This window comes from Notamacropus eugenii, chromosome 3, assembly GCF_028372415.1.
Source record: "Notamacropus eugenii isolate mMacEug1 chromosome 3, mMacEug1.pri_v2, whole genome shotgun sequence".
Classification (NCBI taxonomy): Eukaryota; Metazoa; Chordata; class Mammalia; order Diprotodontia; family Macropodidae; genus Notamacropus; species Notamacropus eugenii.
The window spans coordinates 398,317,597-398,342,642 of NC_092874.1; the positions used below are offsets into that span (position 1 = coordinate 398,317,597).

The 25,046-nt window shown below is 36.1% G+C and overlaps 1 protein-coding gene across 3 annotated transcripts in view; it reads right to left on the reverse strand.

The window, feature by feature from the left end:
* ACSM3 (acyl-CoA synthetase medium chain family member 3) overlaps positions 1-25,046 on the reverse strand; it is a 41,087-nt gene that overhangs the window by 431 nt on the left and 15,610 nt on the right. For all 3 annotated transcript variants that reach the window (XM_072597943.1, XM_072597944.1, XM_072597942.1), the window contains exons 2-13: positions 23,431-23,709; positions 16,226-16,436; positions 14,395-14,602; positions 8,216-8,359; positions 7,955-8,111; positions 7,162-7,241; positions 6,478-6,601; positions 5,571-5,651; positions 4,003-4,104; positions 1,637-1,764; positions 1,433-1,532; positions 745-864 (exon numbers count right to left, since the gene is read on the reverse strand). In XM_072597943.1, coding sequence (XP_072454044.1) covers positions 745-864; positions 1,433-1,532; positions 1,637-1,764; positions 4,003-4,104; positions 5,571-5,651; positions 6,478-6,601; positions 7,162-7,241; positions 7,955-8,111; positions 8,216-8,359; positions 14,395-14,602; positions 16,226-16,436; positions 23,431-23,634 — 1,659 coding nt within the window. In that variant the 5' untranslated portion in view covers positions 23,635-23,709. The remainder of the gene's footprint in view (positions 1-744; positions 865-1,432; positions 1,533-1,636; positions 1,765-4,002; positions 4,105-5,570; positions 5,652-6,477; positions 6,602-7,161; positions 7,242-7,954; positions 8,112-8,215; positions 8,360-14,394; positions 14,603-16,225; positions 16,437-23,430; positions 23,710-25,046) is intronic.

The window sequence follows — 25,046 nt, forward strand, 5'->3', positions numbered from 1 at the left end:
CTGACCATAGCAAAGTCACTTTAGATTCTCTGAGCTTTGGTTTCCTCACCTGTAAAATGAGGAAAATTAGAATAACTCCCTTTTGTGTCATTCTTTAAGGTTTCCAAGACATCTTAATTATCACCACGTATCTGCCTTAAAAGGGTGTTGATTAGGTAATATTAAGAGCTATAAATGCTTTATAAGTGTCAAACACTATGTGAATGTTCATACTTAGTTTGAAAGGAAGGGTTTGAAGTACTTTTATTTGAGTTTGATCTTGTAGCTTGCTGCAAGGCCAGTGTGCCAAACAATATGGCCAATTGAGGTGGGGGGGGGGGGGGTGAGGTTAAACTATAATGTCATAGATGTTAATTCCAATCCCAAATTGGTGAGAATCAATCAATTTAAGACATTGCAAAACATATTTGAGCATTTGTTGTTCAGTCAGGTCTAATTCTTCATGACCCCATTTGGGGTTTTCTTGGCAAAGATACTGGAGTGGTTTGCTTTTTCTTCTCCAGTTCATTTTAGAGATGAGGAAACTGAGGCAAGCAAGGTAAAATGACTTGCCCAGGGTCACCTAGCTAGCAAAGTATCTGAGGCTGGTTTGGAACTCAGGTCTTTCTGACTCCAGGCCCAGTGCTCTATCTACTGCACTAACATTTAAGCATAGTGCTCAATTAAAAACAACAAACAAGTTCTCTCTCCCAAGACCATGGGACAGAACATCAAATAGCCCTTCAATCTAATTCAAATACTTGCCTTTCTGGGATATTTGTATGGTGCTGTAGTTCTTCTGACATGTTCCTGGAGCTCAATTTTAATTTTTTCTGGGTCCTGTGACTTATAGTCAGGCTTGAGAATCACAAAGGCCTTTACTACCTTTAAAAAAAAAAAAGGCAATTCTAAGAAACAGGAGATCTAGATGTACGTGAGCCTGCCTTGGATTTATCTTGTTTTTGTTGTTTCTACCCAGAAAATATAAGCATCTGATAGGGGAGGAATTGTGACTTTCTAGTAGAGATTTTAAGTAGTTTACAGTTTAAGCAGATAAGTTGCATGTATATCAAGTGACATACATGAACGCAGGGGACTCTTAGGAATAATCCTGTAAACCATGTTCGTGTCGGAATGGAAGAAAATGGATACTTAAAAGATTCCAAAATCTAGCCCCGACCCCGCCATCTAATGCTGCATTAGGAGGTGAAGAGAGGGCTTCAGCTTCAGTGAAGACTGCTTGCCCTTTGTTGTGAGTCCTATTTCTTTTTAAATAGAGAAGACTTGCAAAACCAGATCTTAAATCCCAACCCAGTTTCTAACTTGAATTTTTAACAAATTTAGTAAATTCTGCTTAAGGGCACTGCATTATGATACTGTTGAAAAGTGTGCTGTTTGACAGAGAGTTAGCTGCAGAAGAATATCCAAGGCTATGGTGACGGTGTTCTTTTACCTCTCCTCTGATCTGGTCTGGACTGCTGACCACTGCGGACTCCACAACTGCTGGGTGCTCAGCTAGAGCACTTTCTACTTCAAAAGGACCAATTCGATAGCTGCAAAGCAAAGCGTTTGGTAGCACCTGATATACTGTAGATTTATTTACGGATAACAATGTTCAGTCTAAATGGGGCCTATCGAGAGCAGAAAGGAGAATTACCCAGAGGATATGATAATATCATCCGCTCTTCCCATAAACCAGATATATCCATCTTCATCCATACATCCTCTGTCACCAGTCAAGTAGAAATCCCCACGGACTGTCGAGGCTGTTTTGAGAGGCTCGTCCTGGCAAGCATTTAAATAGTATTGTATTAACATTACTGTGAATGTTACTGTGGGGTTGGGTTTTAAAATATTCAAAAGAGGGGGAGGGAAGACCTAACCCACTCAAGAAGCTTCTGATAAGAAAATGAAAATGATGAGCAAGAGTTAGCTTGTAAAATAGAAATGAACCCCCGAATGTTAACTCCGATCCCAAATTGTTGAGAATGAAATGATAAAGGGAGAAGTCATGCAAAAAAAAAAAAAAAAAAAAGGATTTTTTATCTACACTTTGAAGCATTTTGAGGGATAAGCCACAGGGTTAATTATCAATAAGGGACTGAATGTTCAGAACAACAGATCAAGTAAGTCCTTTGCTGGGAGAAATTTTAAAAGGTTTTCACCATGGCAGGAAAAGTCAGAACAGAGAAGTTTCTGCCTTAAGAAGAGGAGGCAATAAGCAGCTAGAAATAGGATCAGATGGTAAGCATTAATTAGTAACAATCTCAATCAGGGCAAGCCTGTAGGAAGAGCTAAGTTAAGCACAATTTGATAAGAGGGAAGTTAGTGGCAAGGATGCTTGACTAGCAGTAGTTAGGTGTGTTGTTTTGAATCTTTTTCATTTTGTCACATAATAAAATAGAGATCAATTTAAATTTAATAATCTATATATTTAATAATATATAATTAATATTATTAATAATTATTAAATGATTAATCAGTAAATAAATGATTAATAAATAATAAATAGCCAATTAATTAAATATAAATTAATTATTAATTGAATATATAACATATATTTAATAATATAGAATTAATTTAATTTAAATGAATCATCTATTATATTCCTACTTTAACCACCAAAACATCTGCCTGGCACAATATTAAGCAATTTAATAGGAATCAGTATAGAATTTATCTTGCCATTATCTATCTTAAGTGACATTGGATATCACATTTACTATCCTTTGCAATAAGCAAAATGAAATTCTCAGCCTAATATGCAATTAATCAGCTGACAATAATTTATTAAATGTTTGTTATATGCCAGGTACTGTGCTAGGTACTGAATGGCAGAGAAGGAGGTTCTCTGTCATTCAGGCATATAGAAAAATCTTCCAGGCTGGAAGCATCAGTGTCATCCTTGACTCCTCAGGATCTCTCACCCTCTATCTCCAATTTGTCACCAAGGCTGGGCAGTATCTCTCCAATATGCCTCCTCTTTCTAACACTGGTACCGCTAGTGCAGGCCCTCATCCCCTCACACCTGGACTACAGCAGTAGCCTGCTGGTATGTCTGCCTGCTTCAGGTGTCCCCACTCTAATCCATCCTCCAGCCAGCTGTTAAAGTGATTTTCCTAAAGTGCAAGTTTACCTACCTCACACCCACTTCCACTAAATAAAATCCATTGCCTTCCTACCACTTCCAGGATCCAATACAAAAATCTTCTGTTTGGCATTCAAAGCCCTTCATAACCTAAACTCTGCCCTCCCTTTACCAAGATTCTTACGCCTTCCTTGATGCCACAGACTCTTCTGATTCAGTGACATGGCCTCCTGGCATTTCCACTCCTGCCATTCTCTGGCTGTCTCTCATATCTGGGATGCTCTCTTCTCTCTCTCCTGGCTTCCTTCAAATCCCACTTAAAATCCTACCTTCTAGGAAGCGTTTCTCAACCTTTTTTAATTCTAGCGCCTCCTAATTATTTCCTTTTTGTCCTGTATATGGTTTGTTTGTACCTAGTTGTCTTCTTATTGTTTCCTCTATTAGATTGTGACTTTCTTGAGAGTAGGGACCGTCTTTTGCCTTTTTTTTTAATATTCCCAGCATTTAGCACAGTGCCTGGTGCCTAATAATGCTTATTGACTGTCACAGACTGAGAAGGGATTGATCAGAGACAGTTATTCCAGAATCAATGTGAAATGTGTCCTCTAAGGACCTTTTTGTTTAAGTCACTTTCAGACTATGACAGCAGTTGGAAGCTTTTTAGCCATCTAAATTTGAGTCAGAACACTTGGATTCAAATGGCCATGCCACTTAATACCCCTGTGAACTTAGGCAAGTCATAATGCCTCTATGTCTCAGTTTCTTCAAAGCACTTTACCAATGTCTCATTATTTTAGGCTTAAGTGTGAAATGTACAAATTATATTAATGCTAATAATTATGTAATTATCGTAACTAATATTTACATTGTTTTAAATAATTAGACTGAAAAAGTATTAAAATCATTAAATAAACAAAAAAAATTGTATTCCTTACAATGTAACCAGCAAATAAACCAAGTGGTCGGTTAGGTAGGACTCGGACGCCAATAGTTCCTTCTTGGTTAGGGGGCAGGATGTTACCATTTTCATTTACAATCTTGAACAAAACAGAATGGATTGTAAGCTGAATGCTCATAAAAATTATTTCATTTTAAGCCCCCTTTGCTCTGGAAATACTTAATTAAACCTTATGAATATCACGTGCTGGAGAACAGAGTCCTTCAGAGACTCAAAGTGTTCATCTGTGCTACAAGAAGGTTGGGATGGATCTGGTTCCCCCAAATCCTTTTTCAGTTCTTGGGATTGGAGAAGGGGAGTGTGCAGGGAATAGAAGGGAGAGGGTTGTGTTTGCAGGGAACATAAGGAAAACTTACAGTGGAAAGTGATCAGTAATCACAACTGACTGATGCTTTATGTCATATTACTCAAAATTTCTCCAGGATTTGGAGAGGGCTAATTTCTTTCTCTATGTTGACCACTACTTCCAGTGGCATTCTCATCCTCTAGTTAAACTGACTGAACTATGAATATATTCTATTCTCCATCATTTAATTCAGATGAAACAAGATTAGAATTATTATAAAATTGGAGAAAAAAATGGAAAAGTGGAGGGCATGTTCCAAGAAAGCTGAGTAGTTAGGTTGGAATTGAGTAGGAGTTAGGAACATAGGGTATGCACGATGGAGTAGTAGATAAAACAGAATCTCAGATCTGGAAGGAAATTAAGTGGCCACCCAATCCAACTTACACCTGAACAAGAATTCCTTCTATTACATACCTGATAAAGGGGTCAGCCAGCCTTTGTTTGAAGATCTTCAATGATGGGGAACCCTACATTTCCCAAGACATCTCATTTATTGATACCTATTTAGGTGGAGCTGGAAAAGCAGGCTAGGTCCAGATGGTGGAGAAGCTTAAATGCCAGGCAAATAAATTTGGACTTGGCCTATATTCTTTCAGATCATAATGTTCACTCCAAAATGTCAAAATCTAACTCATCCTATGAGACTTAGATCCTATTAACTAGGACTCAGGGGTGGGAACCTGTGGCGTCGAGGCCACATTTGGCCTTCTAGGTCCTCAAGTGCAGCTCTTTGACTGAATCCAAACTTCACTGAACAAATTCACAAAACAAGGTTTGGATTCAATCAAAGGACTGCACTTGAGGACCTAGAGGGCCACATGTGGCCTTGAGAACACAGGTTCCCCACCCCTAAACAAGGTATTCAGCCAACATTTACTGATTCAATCCCCAAACATATATTATACATTCTAACCCCCATGCCTTTGTAAATTCTGTTCACTGATACCCTTCCTCCTCTCCTCCCTTCCACCAGTCTACTCATTCTTCAAAACTAGTTTGTAAGCCTCATAAAACCAGTTATTACTATTTGTTATACCACCTTTTTAGGCCAAAACTAGAATAATCTGTTTGGATCACCTACTTTAATCACCATATTACAGAGATTGTGATACTTAGTAATGAGAACAATTACAAAAGAAGGTTAAATTCAATTTCTCTGCTGCTTTGTTATACAGTCTCCCAGCAAAGGATGTACCAACCTTAACATCAAAAGCTGGAGAAGGCTTTCCCATTGAACCATTTTTAATCTTCATTCCTTTGAAAGTTCCACATATTAGCACCTATATTTTAAAGAAAAGAAAAAATAGGACAAATTCACATGTTGATTAAAAAGTGATCTCTAAAATGTTCATTGGTGCTTAATTTTTTTATGTCCCGATACTCCCTTTTCCATCTCCCTTTAAAAAAAACCGCATCTTTCCATTATTCTATGAGGCTTATACTTCTGTATGAACTGCATACTTTTGTCTGGTTTATACTTGGGGAGTTATTTCTAAAGCAAATTAGAAAAAATAAGTTTATCACATTTTTTTAAATAGATGTTTTTTCATTCAAAAATGTTTCTGGCTATATAATGCTTTTCCTTAGGCTTTTATTTTTTGGATGTTTCCAGTGTCTTATTAAAGCTAGGTTTCCTTAGTTTGTGAAGCAATTTTTCTTCCCATCCTTTAAAAGATTTTATAGATAATTTATATCTCATTATTTTTACTTTGTGAGTTTATAGTCTAGTAGAGTCTAAGTTCCCTAAGGCAAGGGCCTTGGTTAGCAAGGTGGCTCAGTGGCAAAAGCCATGGGCCTCAAGTCTGGAAGACCCAATTTAAAATCCAACCTCACAGCTGTCTGACCCTGAGCAAGTCATTTCACCTCAGTTGCCTTATCTTTAAAATGAGGATAACAATAGCACCTACCTTCCATAGTTATTGTGAGGACTGTAATGCACGTAGCACAGGACCTGGCACATAGTAGGTGCTTAATAAATCTTAGCCACTATTATTTATTATTACTATTATTGTTCAACTCTGCATCTTTTCCAGAACTTATACTTTGTAACAAAAAAAGTGTAATAAATTGTTGTTGTGTAACCACCCCACATGTAAATATGTGTACCGTTTCTGTCTGCCCATATCCCTCATAGATGTCCAGCCCTGTCTTGTTTTTCCACTGTTCAGACACTTCAGGGTTCATTGGCTCTCCAGCAGTCACACAGTGCTTTAGACTTTTGAACTTATAACTTCATCAAAAGAAAATAGATGAGAAGTAGAAGGGGAGAAAAAAGGAAAAAAGGGGAATTAGGATTGTTTCTCATGCACTTTCATAACAAGATATATCATCTCCTTCCCTCAAATAATAACTTTAAAATATACCAAAGTGAGTATTTCTAGGGTTTTGAAGTAAATAATAAATCACAATTAGCAGCAAAGAAATGGCATGACATAAAAGAAAAAAAAATGGTGTCGTGAATTCAGTACAAAATATTTACCAAACCACTCTGTCCAGTAAAATCTATAGTAAAATAAATGCAAGCATTCAGTACCTACTACATACACCAGCATTCTTGTCTATGTGATTGGGATCATTAGTTTCTCTGAACCAAATAGGCTAGTGTCTTCTCTTTGGCAGGCATCATCCCTTCTTATATATTCTGCGCTAAGGGTTGTAATGTGAGTTGTATGGAATGCAGTATGGTCCTTGCTATGTTGTTTTAGGAGAAAAAGGGACCATTATTTCAGAGGTCAATTTATCAACCCATTTGACAGTGTAATCCTTCTTAGATATTTGATCACCACTTACCTGGACTCCCAATTTAGCACAAGCATCCGATAGGCAGTTGGAGGTGAACAGAAGACTGTAATGGGAAATCTGGATAGGGTCTAGAATACAGAATTAGAAAGAACCATGTAACTTCAACTCATAAACATTTAAGAAGTAGTTTTGTGCACAGCATGGGGTAGCTCAAAGGTATATTTAATGGCAGATCCAAGTCTGAAGTAATGGAAAGAGGAATCCAGGGAACCAGAAGGAAAGGGAATAAGCATTTATTAAGTGCCTACTATGTGTGTGATACTGTACTAAGCATTTTACAAATATTATTTATTTGATTCTTACAACTACCCTGTGAGATAGGTGCTATTATTATTTCCATTTTACAGCTGAGGAAACTGTGGCAGAAAGAGGTTAAGTGACTGGGTTGTGATCACATTAAGTATCTGAGACTAGATTTTAATTCAGGTCTTTCAGAAGATCTGAGTTTCAGTGCCAACTGCTTCCAAAAAAACCAAGTTAGGTGACTTTAGACAAGGCACATGGGCTTTTGTTTCATCACCTATAAAGTGAGGGGTTTGGATTTGATGATTCCCAAGATTCCTTTTCACTCCTACCAGTCTGGATTCTGGATTCTAAGCTTACTTAAGAGATGAGATGTGTAGCAAGAGGGAAATTTCCCCAGAACTCTGAACACCCTTGGGGGCATTTTACTTTCTAGATCTGAAGTGCCCTGCTCTGATAGGACCCAGCGAGGTATGTTGATCTCTAAGGTTCCTTTCAGCCCTAGCGTTCCCCAAATCTTACTTTCTGTTGGCCTTACTTTTAAGATGGAGACTGGATCAAAACGTGGCATATGTCTTACAAACACACAAGCTCCTAAACTCCATGGAGCAAAGATACTACTCCAAGCTGATTTGGCCCAGCCTGTGTCTGATGTATTCCACATTATATCGGAAGGGGTCAAATCCAGCCAGTACCTGAGAAAATAAAAACACTTTGAGGGGCAGGTGGAAGGTGAGCAAAATTGTTCTGCCACTTTTGTCCTTTTGGTAATGCTCCAATCCACAGAAGAATGAAATACCTTCCATTGATCGATAATCCTAAACCATAACTGCTGTGTGTGTGTTCTGTCATCTTAGGAGAGCCAGTGGTCCCACTAGTAAAGTAGATGGTCATCGTTTCATTGTGTTTGGTCTTCACACAGCTGTGGTCATCACTTGCATGTCTGAAAAGAAAAGCCAAAATAAGTCTGCAGATTCAGTCTGGGACATCTTTTAGTTTAATCAAGCTAAAACTCTCCTCTATCCCATTAAAGTTAAGGTATCTTTTCTCATCTAACTAAATTGGGCTGAGTGTATCATACAAAGGGAATGTTTTTGTATGTTCTTGAAGCCTTAAATATCAAAATCAAATACAAATTCAATTAATTACATTAATTAAATTAGATTAAAGAAAGCCTTAAAAGTTCTGTCTTTTTTTTTCCTTCTTGAGCCTACTGACCTTTTTGCTATCTTCTAACCACTATCTGACCACATGATAAATTGCTTGTTCCCTGACCCCCACTGAGGAACTAGAATATGATGCTTTGTAGTATAGACTTCCACAAAATCACACTTTAATAAGTCATCATGACAAGGAGGTATCCTTGGATTCCTGAAAGCTATACTAGTAGAATGTAAGTTCCTGTAACTCCTAGCATGCTAAAAGGCTTTGAAAGGATATAAAGATAGAGAAATGATGATTATAGTGTTATTATTATTTTTATTTGGGACTTGGTCTCTCTTGCTTAGGCTGGAAGTATAGGGGCTACTCATAGGCCTGATCTCACTACTGATTGGTGCAGTTTTGACCTAATCTGGTCCTTCCCTTTTTAGGCAGCTAGCTGATCCCTGACTCTTGAGGGCATGACCGTACTGGTGCTGAACTTAGTGAAGATACCCAATCAGCTTAGCCTAATGCAGCTCAGACTTCTAAACTCAACTGACCCATGAGCCTCCAACTCTCCAGGAGAAGGAATTATAGGCATATGCTACTGCATTGGCTACAGGCAGAAAACTCTAAAAAGTAAGATCCTCTAAAGCAATTCAGCATGTATGTTGATGTTCACTAACTTTTATGTGAAGGTGTATATTAGGGAAGATGGGGGAAAAAGTAAGTTAGAAGCATGAGACTGGTAAAATGGTGTTGTAATTTTCTTCCAAGCAATCCAAACCCAAAACCTACACACATATTTCCCCAAAAAAGGAATTATGTGCCATAGAGTAATTAAAATTGAATCTATAAAATAGAAGATGAAAAAAAACTTACAAGGTAGAATCCCCATCAAACAGCATGCTTAACTACTTGATTGTCCCAATCAATATTCCAATCACCCAATCCCTTCCACAGACTAGAGCCAGTTTTTAACTTGGGGTTCATGAACTTGTTTTTAAAAATGATAACTATACTTCAATATAAATGATTTCCTGTGTAATATCATGTAATCCTATGCATTTAAAAAACATTTGAAGACAGGGACATAGGCTTCACTAGACTGCCAAAGGGATCTAGGACACAACACAAAGTTAAGCATTCCTGAATTAGGTGCAGGCAGCACATGAAATCTCACAGGCACATATTTTAGGGTTCAAATGTGGGATACCAGATCCTCCAAGATTAGGGACTTAGCCTGAACTCTCTCTCACTTGACAAAAGTTATCAGATATCAACTCTGCCCAACCATATAAAGGTAAGAACAGAGGATGTAAACAAGGCTACTCAAAGCCCAGTACAAAAGTAGGAAAAAGCAGAAAAGAACTTCTGCACCTGAGAAAATAGGGAAAATCAGCTGTGACAAGTATTCCCATTCCCTCAAGACTTTACTTTCTTTTTGGCAAAGAACTAGACTGGGCCCCCAAGGCCCTTGACAAGGAGGCTAAGTATGCCTAGTGGAGGGGGAATGGAATGGAGAAAGTCTAAAGAGCAAAGAGAGAAACCAGTAAAAAGTGACTGGGAACGAAGAGATTAAAAGACAAAAAAACTTCCATGGAGAAAGCCTGAGTAAAAACTTTGCTTACAAGCAGAAAATATAATTCTTATAAGATGAAAAGAAGAACGAGTAAAAACTAAAAGACATTGAAACACCATAAACAAATATTATACTATAAAGGAAAATGAACCAAAATTCTCCAGTGGAAAAAAACAGTCCTCTGGATTCCACAAGGATAATAGATAACAGTAGGAAACTCCAGAGTGATTCAACAGAGAAATAACACTTAAAAAAAAGATATTATGATTGAAATCAGGTCAGAAATCAGTTCTTTCAATGCAGAATTCAAAAAAAAAAAAAAACCACTGGGGGAGGAAAAAAAATTTAAAGCCATAATGGATAATCTTTCCAAAGAAGTAGAAGATCTCAAAAAGAGAATGACAATTTTGAAACAAAAAATGCAGAAGTAGAACATAATCTGTCAAAACAAAAAGCAAAAGACAATTACTTTAAAAGAACAAATGAATCTTATAAAAGCTATCTTTACTGACTTTTTAAACAGAATGTGCAGAGATAAAGATTACAAGTCTCAGAAAAAGTCATAATACTTAAACCTGAATACCATATGTCAAAAATAATGGAAGTAAACTGTCCAGGACCTCTGAATAGAGGTAAAAAAGTACTGATAGACTGAATCTATAGATTACTGTCAAAGAAAAAACCCACAATTAAACTTTTAAGGTATATAGTGGCTAAATTTCATAAGTTTAACAATCAAGTAGCAAGAGAAAGACCTTCAATGAAGAATCACTAATTTAAAAAAAAACCTCGTTATAGATGAAAAAAACTGGACTTTCAACAAAAAAAGTAGCATTTCTGAAACACCAAAAAAACAGGGGTGAGTCAAATATTTAAATAATGCTCATGCCACACAAGGGGAATAGAGGAGAGTAAACAAACTATCTAGAGAAGACTAAGTGATGAAACTAATTATCTCTTATTTATAGGTTACTGTTTAAAGAAAAGAAAAAAAATGAACTGACTGATAAAGAACATAGATGGATCCAAGGGGAGTTTAAAGCATCAGGAGAAAAGGAAGAGCTAAATTAATATTCTATGGGCCAATCTTATCATCCCCTATAGGAATTCCTATCTTTATGAGAGGTATGACGGGAAAACTACAAAATGGAAGGGAGGGAGATGGAAAACAGAGGAGAGATACTGACGCACTTCTACCCAGTCCAAACGTGAGTGGAGAAGGGCTAAGTCATTCTTTTTCTCTCTCAACGAGAGTGGGCATTGTGGGAAAATAGGATAAAAGCAAGGAAAGAAGGGACAAGTATAAGGAAAGTCTTGACACAGAAGGGGAAAGAAACATTCTTAAAAGGAGAGATATATTTCTATGGTAAAAGATAAGCATCTTAGCAAGAGTTTCATCTGAAGGGAAGAAAGGGCTGTATGCTGTAGAACTGCACTCTACTCCCAGAGAGGTAGATGACCTCTAGTTCTCTCTGGCAGCCAATACACAAAGTACAGGTAAGAAGGGATGGTGGTGGTGACAGAATAAAAGACAGGTAGCCTGGTTTTAGCAATAATGAATGATAATGAAGACTGGGGTAGGAGTGGACCCCATGACTCAGGAAACAGAGTGACTCACTGCATGATATTATTCCACTTGGTGCTTCTGTGTGGAGTGAGACATAGCAGGAAAAAAGGAGGAAGGACAAAGAACTACAGATGCAAAAACTGAAATAGGATAGAGGTATTTAGATTTGGTACTCCAAAAAAAAACTTTATTCTCAAGGGGGATACAGAGTTAAAAAGGAACAAATGAGGGTGAAGACTATGATTTGGATAATAAAATTTAGAAATTGCTAGAAAGGAATAGATATAAGAAGAAAAAAAATAAAAGGGACAGAAAAAATCTTCAACTTATACTAAGAGGGTAGACTGGAAAAGATTTTGGAAGCCATGCCCAGCTGAGAGGGAAAAGAGAAGGGTCAAAAGAGGTGAAGAACATAAATAAATAAAAGAAAGAGAAATTAATAATTTAAGTCATTTCAATGATCTTGGGATAAGAAGATATGTAGGAGACTGGGAATAAAAAAAATGTCAGCAAAACCAATCCCATGGGCAAGGCACTGATTTAAAAGAGAAGGGAGATAAAAGCAATTCAAAAAGAAATAAATAGAGGAAAACACAAGTCTATCATAATCTTAAATGTGAATAGCTTAATCTGAAAAAACAAAAGGGACTAGTAGGATAGATTAAGAAAGAAAATAAGCCCTCCAAATTTGCTGCATATAAGAAAAACACATGAAAAATGAATATACAAACAGAATGAAAATAAAACTGAAATAAAATTTACTATGCAGCATATGATTCCAAAAAAGCACAAGCTGCACCCATGCTATTAGGAGAAACAAAAATAAAAATTTACCTCAAGAGAGGTAAATAAGAGATTACATTATGCTGAAAGGTATCATAAACAATGAAACAACACCAATACTAAATGTGCTTCTGGGTTCAGATTAGTGTGAATAACTAATGATGTGAAGTAGTTGCATTTATTTAAATTTATGCTTTTTGAAATTAGAATTATGTAGAATATGATCATCAATTTCAGCCCAATGGAAATATGCAGTACAAATTTGAATAATGTGACCACTTCACAGGATTCATTATTCACACTAATCAATAATTATGGCTCCATAATTCACACTGTATGCACCAAGTGGCATAGCATCTAAATGCATAAGCTAACTGATATGCAAAAACACATAATAAGACAATAATTATAAGAGACTTTAATATTTCTCAGAATTAGATAATCTTACAGATAAAAGGAAAATATAAAACTAAATATGCTATTGGAGAAGTTAAATCTAAAAGATTTGTAGCTTCTTCTAAATGGAACATTAATGAATATATGCAGTTGTTAGCACCACTTTACAAAAATAAGTCATGTACAAGGACAGAGAGAAATTACATGGAAGTATGAGAAAGCTGAAATACTAAACATTGACAGATCATATTGCAATAAAAAGCCATATAGAGTATTCAAAGAAAGCAGATAGACTTAAATGGATACAATTTGTTAGTCAAAGAAAAAAATTACAGAAAATTTATAAACATGAAAAAGAAAAATAATGAGACAACACACCAAAACTTAAAGAGCAAATAATTACTATGCTATACAAATTATTCTCAAAAACACACTTTTGAAATATAAGTATTATGTCCTAATGCTTAAAACAGAGAGGAATACATTTTAAGAAAGAAAACTAAAGGCCTAATACAATTTTTTTAAAAGGCTATAAAAATATATACAAAAAAATTATTCCTTACAAACAAGTTGAATTTATATCAGGGATGTAAGGATGAGTCACAATTGGGAAAACCATCAACTTAACTAATCAAATTAAAAAATAAATGACCCTCAAAAATCATGACTGTGTCAATAGATTCAGAAATAGCTTTTGACAAGTACTATCCTCATGCATACCCTAAAAACCAGGGGCGTTACAGGGGCATTTTAAATAAAAACAAAAAGTTTTTTAGAACCAAAAAAGCATTATTTGCAATGAGAAAACATTAGAAATTTGCCTATTATATACAGGAGTAAAACAAGTAATCCTCCTTTCCTCACTGTTATTTGACATACTTCTAGAAGGTTTAGCAAGAGCAATAAGAGAAAGAATTTAAAGGTGTAAAAGTTGGCAAAAAAGGAAAGAAAGAATATATTTATTTTTCATGATATGATGGTTTACTTAGAAAACCCCAGAGAATCAGTATAGAAACTAACTAGAACAATTAAAAGGAGTATAGTATCTTAGATCTAGAGCTGGAAGCGATCTCAGATTTAGAGCTGGGGTTAGGGATAGAATTAAGGTTAAGGTTAGAGGCAAGTTAGAATTAGGGTTAGAGTTAGGGTAGTTGGGTATTTCATCTTATGCATTTAAAAACTTTCTTCTAAGGAAAAAGTCCATAAGTTTCACCAAACTGCGAAAGGGGTCCATGATACAAAAAGAAAAATAAATTAAGAACCTCTGCTCTAACAAGTGGGTTAATCAAAAAAGTAACTGGCTTTTCTTTGAATGGCGTCCTCCATGCTAAATTAAAAGAATGATTTAGCAGTTCCATGCTCTCACCACCAGATGGCTCTTTTGCTACCTGCTGTGACAGGTAGAGAGCGGTCTTCCCTTTGGATCACGATGCATTTTTTGGAGGGTGGGGAGAGGCTTTGCTTAAGATGCACAATAGTTAGTTTTGTAAAAGCCATGAATACTCACTTCATCATTTCTTTGAGGTTTATCCATCCCTCCCTAGGCTTGTCAGAAACAATTAACTTGGACTTCAGAACTGCACATTTAGTGGCAATGGAATCCACTGTTTTACCAAAAGTCTCATTGGTAATAATGCATGTTGCCATGGAGGTTTGCAGCCTACACAACAGGTCATTTTCAGTCAGCTGGGTGGTTCCAGGAATTAAGACAGTGCCTAAGGACAAAGGAAATGTTTAACTTTTACCTTTTCATATATATAATATAGATTGCATACCCCCTTTCTCAACTGGGATTGGTTGATTGTTTTTATCAAGTCCTGGGAACAAGACCTTCTTACTAGAACTGCTGTTGCATAACACTGGATTTCAAAGACAGACCCTTTTGTCATCATATGATGACAGGATCAGAGCTGAAAGGGACCTATTGATTATCTGGACCCTCTTTTTATAAATGAGGAAACAGGTTCAGAGAAGGGTGTTCAGTGATAAAGGAACCTCCATTTGTAGACTGCTACCTGTATTAGGGGCTTAATGGGATTTTGATTACAAAGTTCAGGTCTCACAAGATTATAATTACTAGAAATATCTTGTTAAATGTGAATTATTTAATATAAAAACTGAATGATCAAGACACCATAAAATAGATCCTTACCTGTTTTGTCACTGGTAGATTTTTATTCATGGAGCCAAAAAGTTTTAGGATTAGGTATACATATTAATTCTAGTGAGTTAGTGAATGGCCGTGAAGGATTAAGGAGTGGAAATAGGTTGGTATACAGAAAAGAGAACTATGTTTCAAATCAAGAGCTAGATTCCTAGGTCTGGCGTACAACTCAGTTAGGTAACCTTAGTCAAGTCACTTCACTTGGTTTTCTCATCTGTAAATCCCCTCGATTTCCAGTTCTTTGCCACCACAAAGAGAACTGCTGTTAAGTATTTTTGTACATGTGGGACCTTTTCCCATTTTTATGATCTCTTTGAGATACAGTCCTAGTGGCAACATAGCTGGGTCAAAGGGTATGCACATTTTTGTAGCTCTTTGGGCATAATTCCAAATTGCTCTCCAGAATGGTTGGATGAGCTCACACCTCCACCAACAATGGATTAGTGTTCCAACTCTCCCACATCTCCAACATTTATCCTCTTCTTGTTTTGTCACGTTTGCCAATCTGAGAAATAATGTTTGGATTTTTTTCATGGTTTCTCCCATTCATTTTAATTCTTCTATGCAATATGACTAATGTGAAAATGTGATTAATAAGAATGTATGTGTAGAGCCCATATAAGATTGCTTGCCATCTCAGGGAGCGGGAGAGAGGAAAGGGGAGAAAAATGTAAGACTTATGGAAGTGATTGTAGAAAATTGAAAATAAATAAATTAATTTTAAAAACCTTCATATATTTCTTAGTAGTATCTTCCCAAAAAATGTATAATCTCCTGGGGGTGAGGGGAGAGACGTTAGTTTTGTACTGCTGCCCTTAGGGCAGGTAGGTGGTGCAGTGGATAGAGTGCCAGACCCACAGTCAGGAAGACTCACCTTTCTGAGTTCAGATCTGACCTCATATACTTACTAGCTGTCATTTCACCCTGTTTGCCTCAGTTTCCTCATCTATAAAATGAGCTGGAGAGGCAAACCACTCCAGTATCTTTGCCAAGAAAACCTCAAATGAAGTCACAAAGAGTCAAACACGACTGAAAAAAATGACTAAATAACACTTGTTGCCCTTAATACAGTATATGCCCTACACGTATCTCTTGATGGATAGTATGGTTTATTATGAAATCAAACATACCTTAATTTAGAATTTATGAATCATAAAATGAATGTATTACCCACCTGTCCGCATACATGCCACATTTATTAACCACCATTCTGGAATTGCAGGTAAAACGACAACTACTCTGTCTCCCTTTTTCAGACCACAGGATTCAGTAAGGACATTGGCCAGTTTTTTAGACAAAGATTCCAACTCCTGAAAGTTCCACCTCACTTCCTCTCCATTATTACTTATCCACCAGAAGGCTGGGTTTGATGGTCTCTTTCCAATCTGGTAGATACAAAAGATCATATATATATATTTTAATTAAATGTTTGGTTCAAAATTTATCATTAAACATCAGTAGAAAAATTAAATTTGTTTGATGATTTCTTCCATTCAAATTCATTTCAATATGTAAAAGTATCATAAGACTTTTTCAGCCCCTTCAAATCCTCATCAAGACTCTGTCCATTTGATCTCATTCACTTATGTTCATATGACTTCGAGTTAATGTGTACTCCATTATAGGTCTGATTTTTTGACTTTACATTGTTTCAAAAAGGTCTTTCTAGATTTATCTCTATTTCTCATGCTTGTTCATCTTAATTGTAATATAATAATCAAATACATAAATCTATCACAATTTAAGTATTTTATTATTACCTCCTATTATTACCTCTAGATGGGAGTCAAGGCAATTTCATATACTTTAGTTATGAAGATCTCTGAACAGATTTGCCCCATTGGGGGAGGGAGGGTTGTTTTTTAATAATACTGCCAGAGTATATTCTTAACGATGGAATCATTTGGTCAAAAGGTATGACCATTTTCATGAACTTTTATTGTGCACTGACAGATTGTCCTTTAAAAAATTTCTACAAGTTTAAAATGTTACCAACAATGAATAAATTAATGCACTTGTTCCTCCACAACCTCATCAATACTGGGTTTCTTTTCTTTTCTTCCTGAGGCAATTGGGGTTAAGTGACTTGCTCAGGGTCACTCAGCTAGTAAGTGTCTCAGTCAGATCCTCCTGACTTCAGGCTTGTGCTCTCACTTCTCTGCCCCTCCAACACTGGTTTCAGTGCTCTTGATGATTTGATGGGTGGAAGTAATAAGTTAAAGTTGTTTTAATTTCTGTCTCTTTGATTATTAGCAAGGGTAAACATCTTTTCAAGTAATGATTTATAATTTTTGTCTCCTCTTATGAAAATGATGTAATTAGACTTTGAAAGACTCACCATTGCAATGTGATGATGAATCATGCTACTGACCTCTTGACAAAGATGATTAACTCAAAGTACAGAATAAGACGTACGCTTTTGAACATGATCAATATTAGAATTTGTTTTAACTTACTGTATTTCTGATACAAGGATTCCTTCAGCTGAGAGAAGGCAGGGAGAATTGGGAGAGAAAGGAGGGTTAGTTACAGTGTTACCAAATTGAAAAAAAAACTTAAAAAAAAAGGATGGACATTTAGGTCTTTTAAAAAATGTACAGAAGAAAATAGAACAAAGGTCAATAGGAAACACAGAAGCAGGGCAGCTTTGAAACTAACATGTTAAACTGAGTATATGCTTAATGAGGAAGACCAACTGTTCATAGTACATATTTGCAGTTATATGTATAAAACAGAAAAACAAAGAAAATGATCTGTTGATATCCTTAAACTATTTATTATACCCCTGCGGCTTTTATTATTCATATTTTAGATGGCAAGTTTTTATTTGTCTTATTTGCCATAAGTACTTTTTCTCAATCTAGTTTTCTTTTTTATCTCAATTCTGTTCTTTTTGTTATATGGAGAGATTTTACTTTTAGTGCACTCATGCACACCTACCTTGCCTTCAAAATTCCTTCCGTTACATGGATAAAAAAATTAATCTTCTCTCAATTGTGATAAATATTTCATCTCATTTTCTTTCATCCAAAAGATTATGCATTTGAAGGCATTCTATTTCAATGTACTTAAAAGAATTCCCAAACAAGAAACTGCATGTTTGGAATATTCTTTGAATTGTATGAAAATTTTCATCTTTGAGTTCAAATATCCATGACAATCATCTCTCCTGGCCTGTCCAATCTTCCATTCCCTACTGTTTCTTCTTTTCTGTTGCCTGTTCTTTTCTTTTTCATAAAGCCCAAACTTTGTTTCTTCCCACTTCTGATGCTATCTATTCCTTCACTTCTACCATTCTTGATGGTTAGGGCAAGCAATTAATTTATTGCCACCAAGCTTCCTTCTTCCTAGAAATACAAAAAGCGAAATCTACCTCAAATCTCACTTTCTTGTGATCAGCAAGTAGGATGTAGAAACACAATAACCTTTACTCACAACCTCAGAACAAAAATGATCCCAAGGAAGTTAAATAGTTTGTAATTTTTGTCCCCTCTGGAAAAGTATTATCCAGATGGGCTTCTATTTTTTTTTTTTTTATTTTGTAATGTTTAACAATCACTGCCATACAATTGTGATTTTATCCCCCCCACCTACCCCCCACTCCCCCCCTCCCTCCCCACGACTGGATACAATTCTGTATAGATTCTACATATACTTTCCTATTGAGTATATTTTCACTATAATCATGCTATGTAGTCAGACTAAGATAAATGAAAGAAATCGTATAACAAATCAGAACATGATACACAAACACATACACATACACAAACATGATCTGCTACAATATGTGAGTGACTTCCATATTTCTCTGAGTGTGGCAGGCATTTTGCCTTGAGATCCTCCATTGGGATTTTTTTTTTTTTTTTTTGGTAAGAAGTTCTTGTGTTATTACAAAAATCTAAGTCTACCAGAAAAAACTCTCACACACTGTGGTTGTTGCTGTGCATAAAGTTCTCCTGGTTCTGCTCCTTTCACTCAGCATCAGGTCATATAAGTCCTTCCAGGCCTCTCTGAAGTCTTTTTGTTCATCATTTCTTATGGCACAATAGTACTCCATTACATTCATATACCATAATTTATTCAGCCATTCCCCAATTGATGGACATCCCCTTGACTTCCAGTTTTTGGCAACTACATAGAGTGCTGCTATAAATATTTTTGTACATGTGGGACCCTTTCCCATTTTTATGATCTCTTGGGGATATAGTCCTAGTAGCGATATTGCTGGGTCAAAGGGTATGCACATTTTTGTAGCCCTTTGGGCATAGTTCCAAATTGCTCTCCAGAATGGTTGGATGCGCTCGCAGCTCCACCAACAATGAATTAGTGTTCCAACTTTCCCACATCCTCTCCAGCATTTATCATTTTCTTGTTCTGTCATGTTTGCCAATCTTATAGGTGTGATGTGGTACCTCAGAGTTGTTTTGATTTGCATCTCTCTAACCAATAGTGATTTAGATCATTTTTTCATATGATTATAGATAGCTTTAATTTCTTCCTCTGAAAATTGCCTGTTCATATCCTTTGACCATTTATCAATTGGGGAATGACTTGTATGATTGTACATTTGGATCAGTTCTCTATATATTCTAGAAATGAGGCCTTTATCCCCGAGCTTAGCTGTAAAAATTCTTTCCCAATTTACTACATCCCTCCGGATTTTGGTTGCATTGGGTTTGGTTGTGCAAAAACTTCTCAGTTTAATGTAATCAAAGTTATCCATTTTGCATTTCATAATGCATTCTATCTCTCCTTTAGTAAAGAATTCTTCCCTTCTCCATAGATCTGATAAATACACTATTCCTTGCTTCTCCAGTTTATTCATGGTATCAATCTTTATACCTAAATCATGTACCCATTTGGACTTTATTCTTGTGTACGGTGTCAGGTATGGGTCTATGCCTAATTTCTGGGCTTCTATTTTTAACAAAACTGAAGAAACATAAAAACTATATTCAAATTTTGAGAAACTTATTACTGGAGTTTACACAAATTCTTGTGAAGCCTCCTCTAGAATACTCTTGTCCCCAAACTGTCATTCACAGGTTGGGTCCTCTGAGAGACAACTAGTCAAATTCAAGTTATTCTTTGGGTGTGCTATACTAAAACTGTAGCTGGTGAGCCCTCACCAATGTAGTTACCTTTTGATTCAGCCAAAAGACAATCAGCCCAAAGCAAAGGTATTTACTGTAACAGCAAAACATCTTCCCCCATAGAACTGAGGCATACTTTTATATAACTATACCCAAAGTTAGTGGGAAAAGGAACAAATAAAGTTCACAAGGGGAGAGGCACACACAAAGTACACATCACCAAGACAGCTTACACCTTTGGCAATAGAGAAGTCTCCAATGTGTTCTCATGATATATTCATCCTGCTTCTCTTGAGGTGCAGCATTTCTGTTGAACTCAGTTGATTAGGTTTCCCTAATGAACTTCTTTCCCTTGGTCTCCTTATAACATACTGCATGTATGTTGTAAAGCTAATTGTGTAAAGCTAGGTTTATATTGAATTTGAAGATAAGAAATTGGGCACAGGGATGTATGTGTTTAAAAGAGAATGTTTCTAATCTAATAGAAACTAAGAGGAAAAAAAAATGATCACTCGTCTCTCCTCTTTCATAAAACCAGACTTCTCAAAGCCTTTTCTGATAGAATAATGAGATTATTCTAGTAATGATTCTATAGGCCATGTTCAGGGCCATGAAAATAGTGTAAGTTAAAAATACTGGTCATTGTTAGAACTCATCCCCCCCACGTATAATTTTATATTTAAGTAAGTAATTATATAAAGTCATAGATATTAGGACAATTCATGAAATAGATCTTAAATATTAAGGAGACCAATATTTCTTTAAGACATTTGTCAGGACTTATTGTTTAATTTTGCTCCTTTGGGGGAAAAGTTACCAAAGGGGAGGGGAAATCCTCTATCTGTGTACATGCAGCATGAGCTATTTGAATTTTCCTCTGATTAAAATGGGCATTGTTTTCAATTCCATATTTAACTCTTCAGGTTATAATTTCCAACTTGTTTCAATATGCTAGGCACTTTCTGTAACAATAAATCAGAAATTAAATAATATACTGTTAAATAGTAACTTGTGTCACTAATTGGTATATAACATATATACACAATGAAAGGAATATGAATCTTATGCAACTGTGTGTCTTTTTTTTTTAAAAAAAAGAGCACCTGTTATAATGGTATTGTTACAAGGTCACTGCCTACCAGGATTCCTTCCTCCCCCAACACCTCCTCCCCCTCAACCTCCAAAACAAGGTTTAGGCTAGTTTTTCCATGAAAACAACAAAGCTGACTTTGAGATCTGATTGCTGTAGGGCCCAAACAATTATCAAGCTCGTGCTTCAGGTCCTGGTAGAATGGTTGTACTGCTATCTATTCTAGGTCACTTAAGGGCATAAAAGACCCATACATATGAGTGAGAACCATTCTGACCTGGCAAATGTCCCAAGAACACAAGAATCTCCATACTCTGCCCTGCTAACCAGATGAATTTCCATATGAAGTCTAGGAGAGGCTAGCTAAATACTGTAGTATCCACATTGAATATCCTACTTTGGTTAATGAATGAATGATCTCTGAGTCATTTTATTCCAGCAAGGAACCTGAATTACCAGGCTAACTGCCTGAGTCAAGCCTGTCCCTCACAGGTATTTTTCCCTGCATTGAATAGTAAACTAGTGGCTATAAAGAACTCTGTAAGGACAGGGACTGAACCTGTAATTTCTTTCTTACTAGAAACTCACTATCAATGCAAGTCAACACCTCGTCTGAAACTTGGAGTGTTAGAGAGTTGCCCAGAGCACTGAGAAGTTAAGGAATGACCAGGATCACACATCCAGTATGAGTCAGAGTCAGATCTTTAATCCAGATCTTCTTGGCTTTGAGGCTCACTGTGCCAAGCTGCCTCTCCATGAGACAACCAAATTGTTTTGTTTTAAAGGAATTTAATGCAGTGGATAAATTATCGGAAGTCTCATTCCCTACCCAGAGATAAAACAGAACCGTCCCTCAGTGAATTAATTTTCTTCTTCACCTTCCTTTTTCCTTCCCCTGGATCTTTGGAGAACATTTTTTTTGTTAGAGGGGATGATTTGGGAATTTGTATTTTACAAGTGGTTAGGATGTTTGATGAGGGAATAGCTGAGGAATACAAAAGTAATTGTGACTTGATGGCAGCTAGGTGGAGAAGTGGATAGTCAGGAAGACTCATCTTCCTGAGTTCAAATCTGGCCTCTGATTCTTCCTAGCTGTGTGATGCTGGGTGAAGTCACTTAACCCTCTTTGGCTTGGTTTTCTCATCTGTAAAATGAGCTAGAGAAGGAAATGGCAAATGACTCCAGTGTCTTTGCCAAGAAAACCCCAACAGGGGTCATAGAGTCAGATATGACTGAAAAATAACTGAACAAAAGCAGTCCGAAATGAGTAGAAATAGCTATGTTCAGTTCTTTGCTTGAAAGATGAAGAACATATAATAAAGTACAGTTTTGGCATTTGTTATACAGGATTATTTCCTATACAGTTGATTATAACTTTTTGGGGAGAGGGGAATGAGTCCAGACCTATGACTTAACTATTTCATAAGCAACTGTTCTATAACATATAGTCTTGGAGAATTGCTGAGAACATTAAGAGGTTAAGTGACTTATCTAGGGACACATTGCCAGTATGTTTCAGAAAGGGTCATCCTAACTTGAAGGCAAGCTTTCTATCCATTATGCAATGGAGTTTTTCTAATAATAATAATATTTGATATTCATATTGCTTTTTAAAGTTTGCAAAGCACTTTATATTCATAATCTCATCTGATCCAACCTGGGAAGTAGGCACTCTGTTATTATTATCCTTATTTTAAAGATAAAGAAACTGAGGCTTAGCACTTTTGGGTGATTTTGCACATAGCCATATAATTAGCAAATTTCCAAGGTAGGATTTAACTCAGGTGTTTCCTAACTACAAGCCAAAGCTTTAGTGCCACATCTTCTGTGAAGCCTTCCTGGACCATTCTAAATTCTTTATTTTGCCCTTTTCAAAGATGCTTTTGTACCATACTGTTTAATATTTTGCTATCTTCTCTTGTTCTATTGTTTCATATGCCTTAGTCTTGTCTTCTCAATTGGATTATCAGTCTATTGAATGCTTTATATTTCCCAATAACATTTAGCCCTGTTATGTACAAAAGACACTCAATGCATATTTGTTTGGATTCTTAATACTTAGCATTCAAATTGCTTAGCCAATCAGTACCTATTTTCACCTCAAACAATATCAGGACAGGAGATTTATGAAATTCACAAAAGAACCATTTTACCATAATTATTCATATCCTTCCCTCCCTCCCAGGAATCCCGTACCTTCTCCATCTTGGCCCAATGATCCATAACATCGTTGGCAAAGTTGAAATACTCCGGTACCTCTATTTTGAAATCTTTTTTAATAGAATCATAGTCTGAAAAGTTCTGAGGGGCTGATACTCTGGAATCTTTGTGGAATACTCTCACAGATACCTTGGGGATCCTCAGCAATTTGGAGCACTGTATCCTTAGCACAATGTTCATGGCAACAAGAGAAGGTATCAGTCCGATTGGGTGATTTCGTATTCAGGATGTCTCTGGTGAGGAATCCAAATCTATCTGAAAAGACAAACAAGCAATTCACATTCACTGCTATGCCAAGGACAGTCAGACTCCCAAAGCAGCTGCTACTGATCTGATGAGTGGTTGAAGAAGGAAATGGCAAACCACTGTGGTATCTTTGCCAAAAAAACTCCAAATGGGGTCAATTGGACACGCTGAAGTGACTCAACAATAAAAACATTCTGCCATAGCTTTTATTTTCAATATGAGGAAAGGTCTGGAAATAGGTATCCTATAATCATGGTAGTTTTCCCCTGTGGATTTCAAAAACAATTTACCAATGTTAATGAAAACTTTCAATGATAACCTACAAATAAAGAAAATGAGAACAGACCAACATATAATTATGATTGTTATGAGGTATTTATATGTAGCCTGCAAATGATGTTAAAGATTTTACAGTATTGTAAGTTACATCTACCTCAAGGTTTTCACACTCTGATTAGTGACCTACATTACTTTCCAGGCCAGGCTTGGCCATGTTCTGAGAGTTAATAATGATAGAGTTGTAAAACTATACTTAAGAACTTTATAGGAAAATCCCCCAAAGAGGATTAGGTCCTTAATAGTTCAGAGAGAGGGTAGAAATTATTTGTTGCTATCCTTTGAATCAGCAATACTACTATATACCAAAGAGATCATAAAAAAATGGAAAGGGACCTACATGTACAAAAATATTTATGGTAGTTCCTTTTGTGGTCACACAAAGAATTAGAAATTGAGGAAATGCCTATTATTTGGGGGATGGATGAATAAGTTGTGGTATGATTGTGATGGAATACTGTGGTACTATAAGAAATGATGAGTCGATGGATTTCAGAAAAACCTGGGAAGACTTACATAACTGATACAAAATGAAGTGAGCAGAACCAGGAGAATACTATATACACAGTGTCAGCAATATTTGTGACAATCAACTATGAAAGATTTAGCTCTTCTCATCAATATGATCATCCAAGACAATTCAAAAGGACTCGTGATGGAAAATGCTATACATGTCCAGAGAAAGAACTGATGGAGTCTGAAGGTAGACAGAAGTATACTATTGTTACATTATTTTTTGGTGTTTTTTTTCTTTTGACCTATTTCTTCTTACACAACATGACTAATATGGAAATATATCTTACATGATTGCACATGTATAACCTATATCAAATTGTTTATTTTCTCAGGGAGGGGGAAAGTGAGAGAAGGGGAAAATCTGGGATTCAAAATGTTTTTTGAAAAGAATGTTAAGGGTACATAATTTATATATAAATACTATACTGATACTATAAACAAATTAGGGGAGCAAGGAATAGTTTATCTGTCAGATGTATGAAGAATGGAGGAAT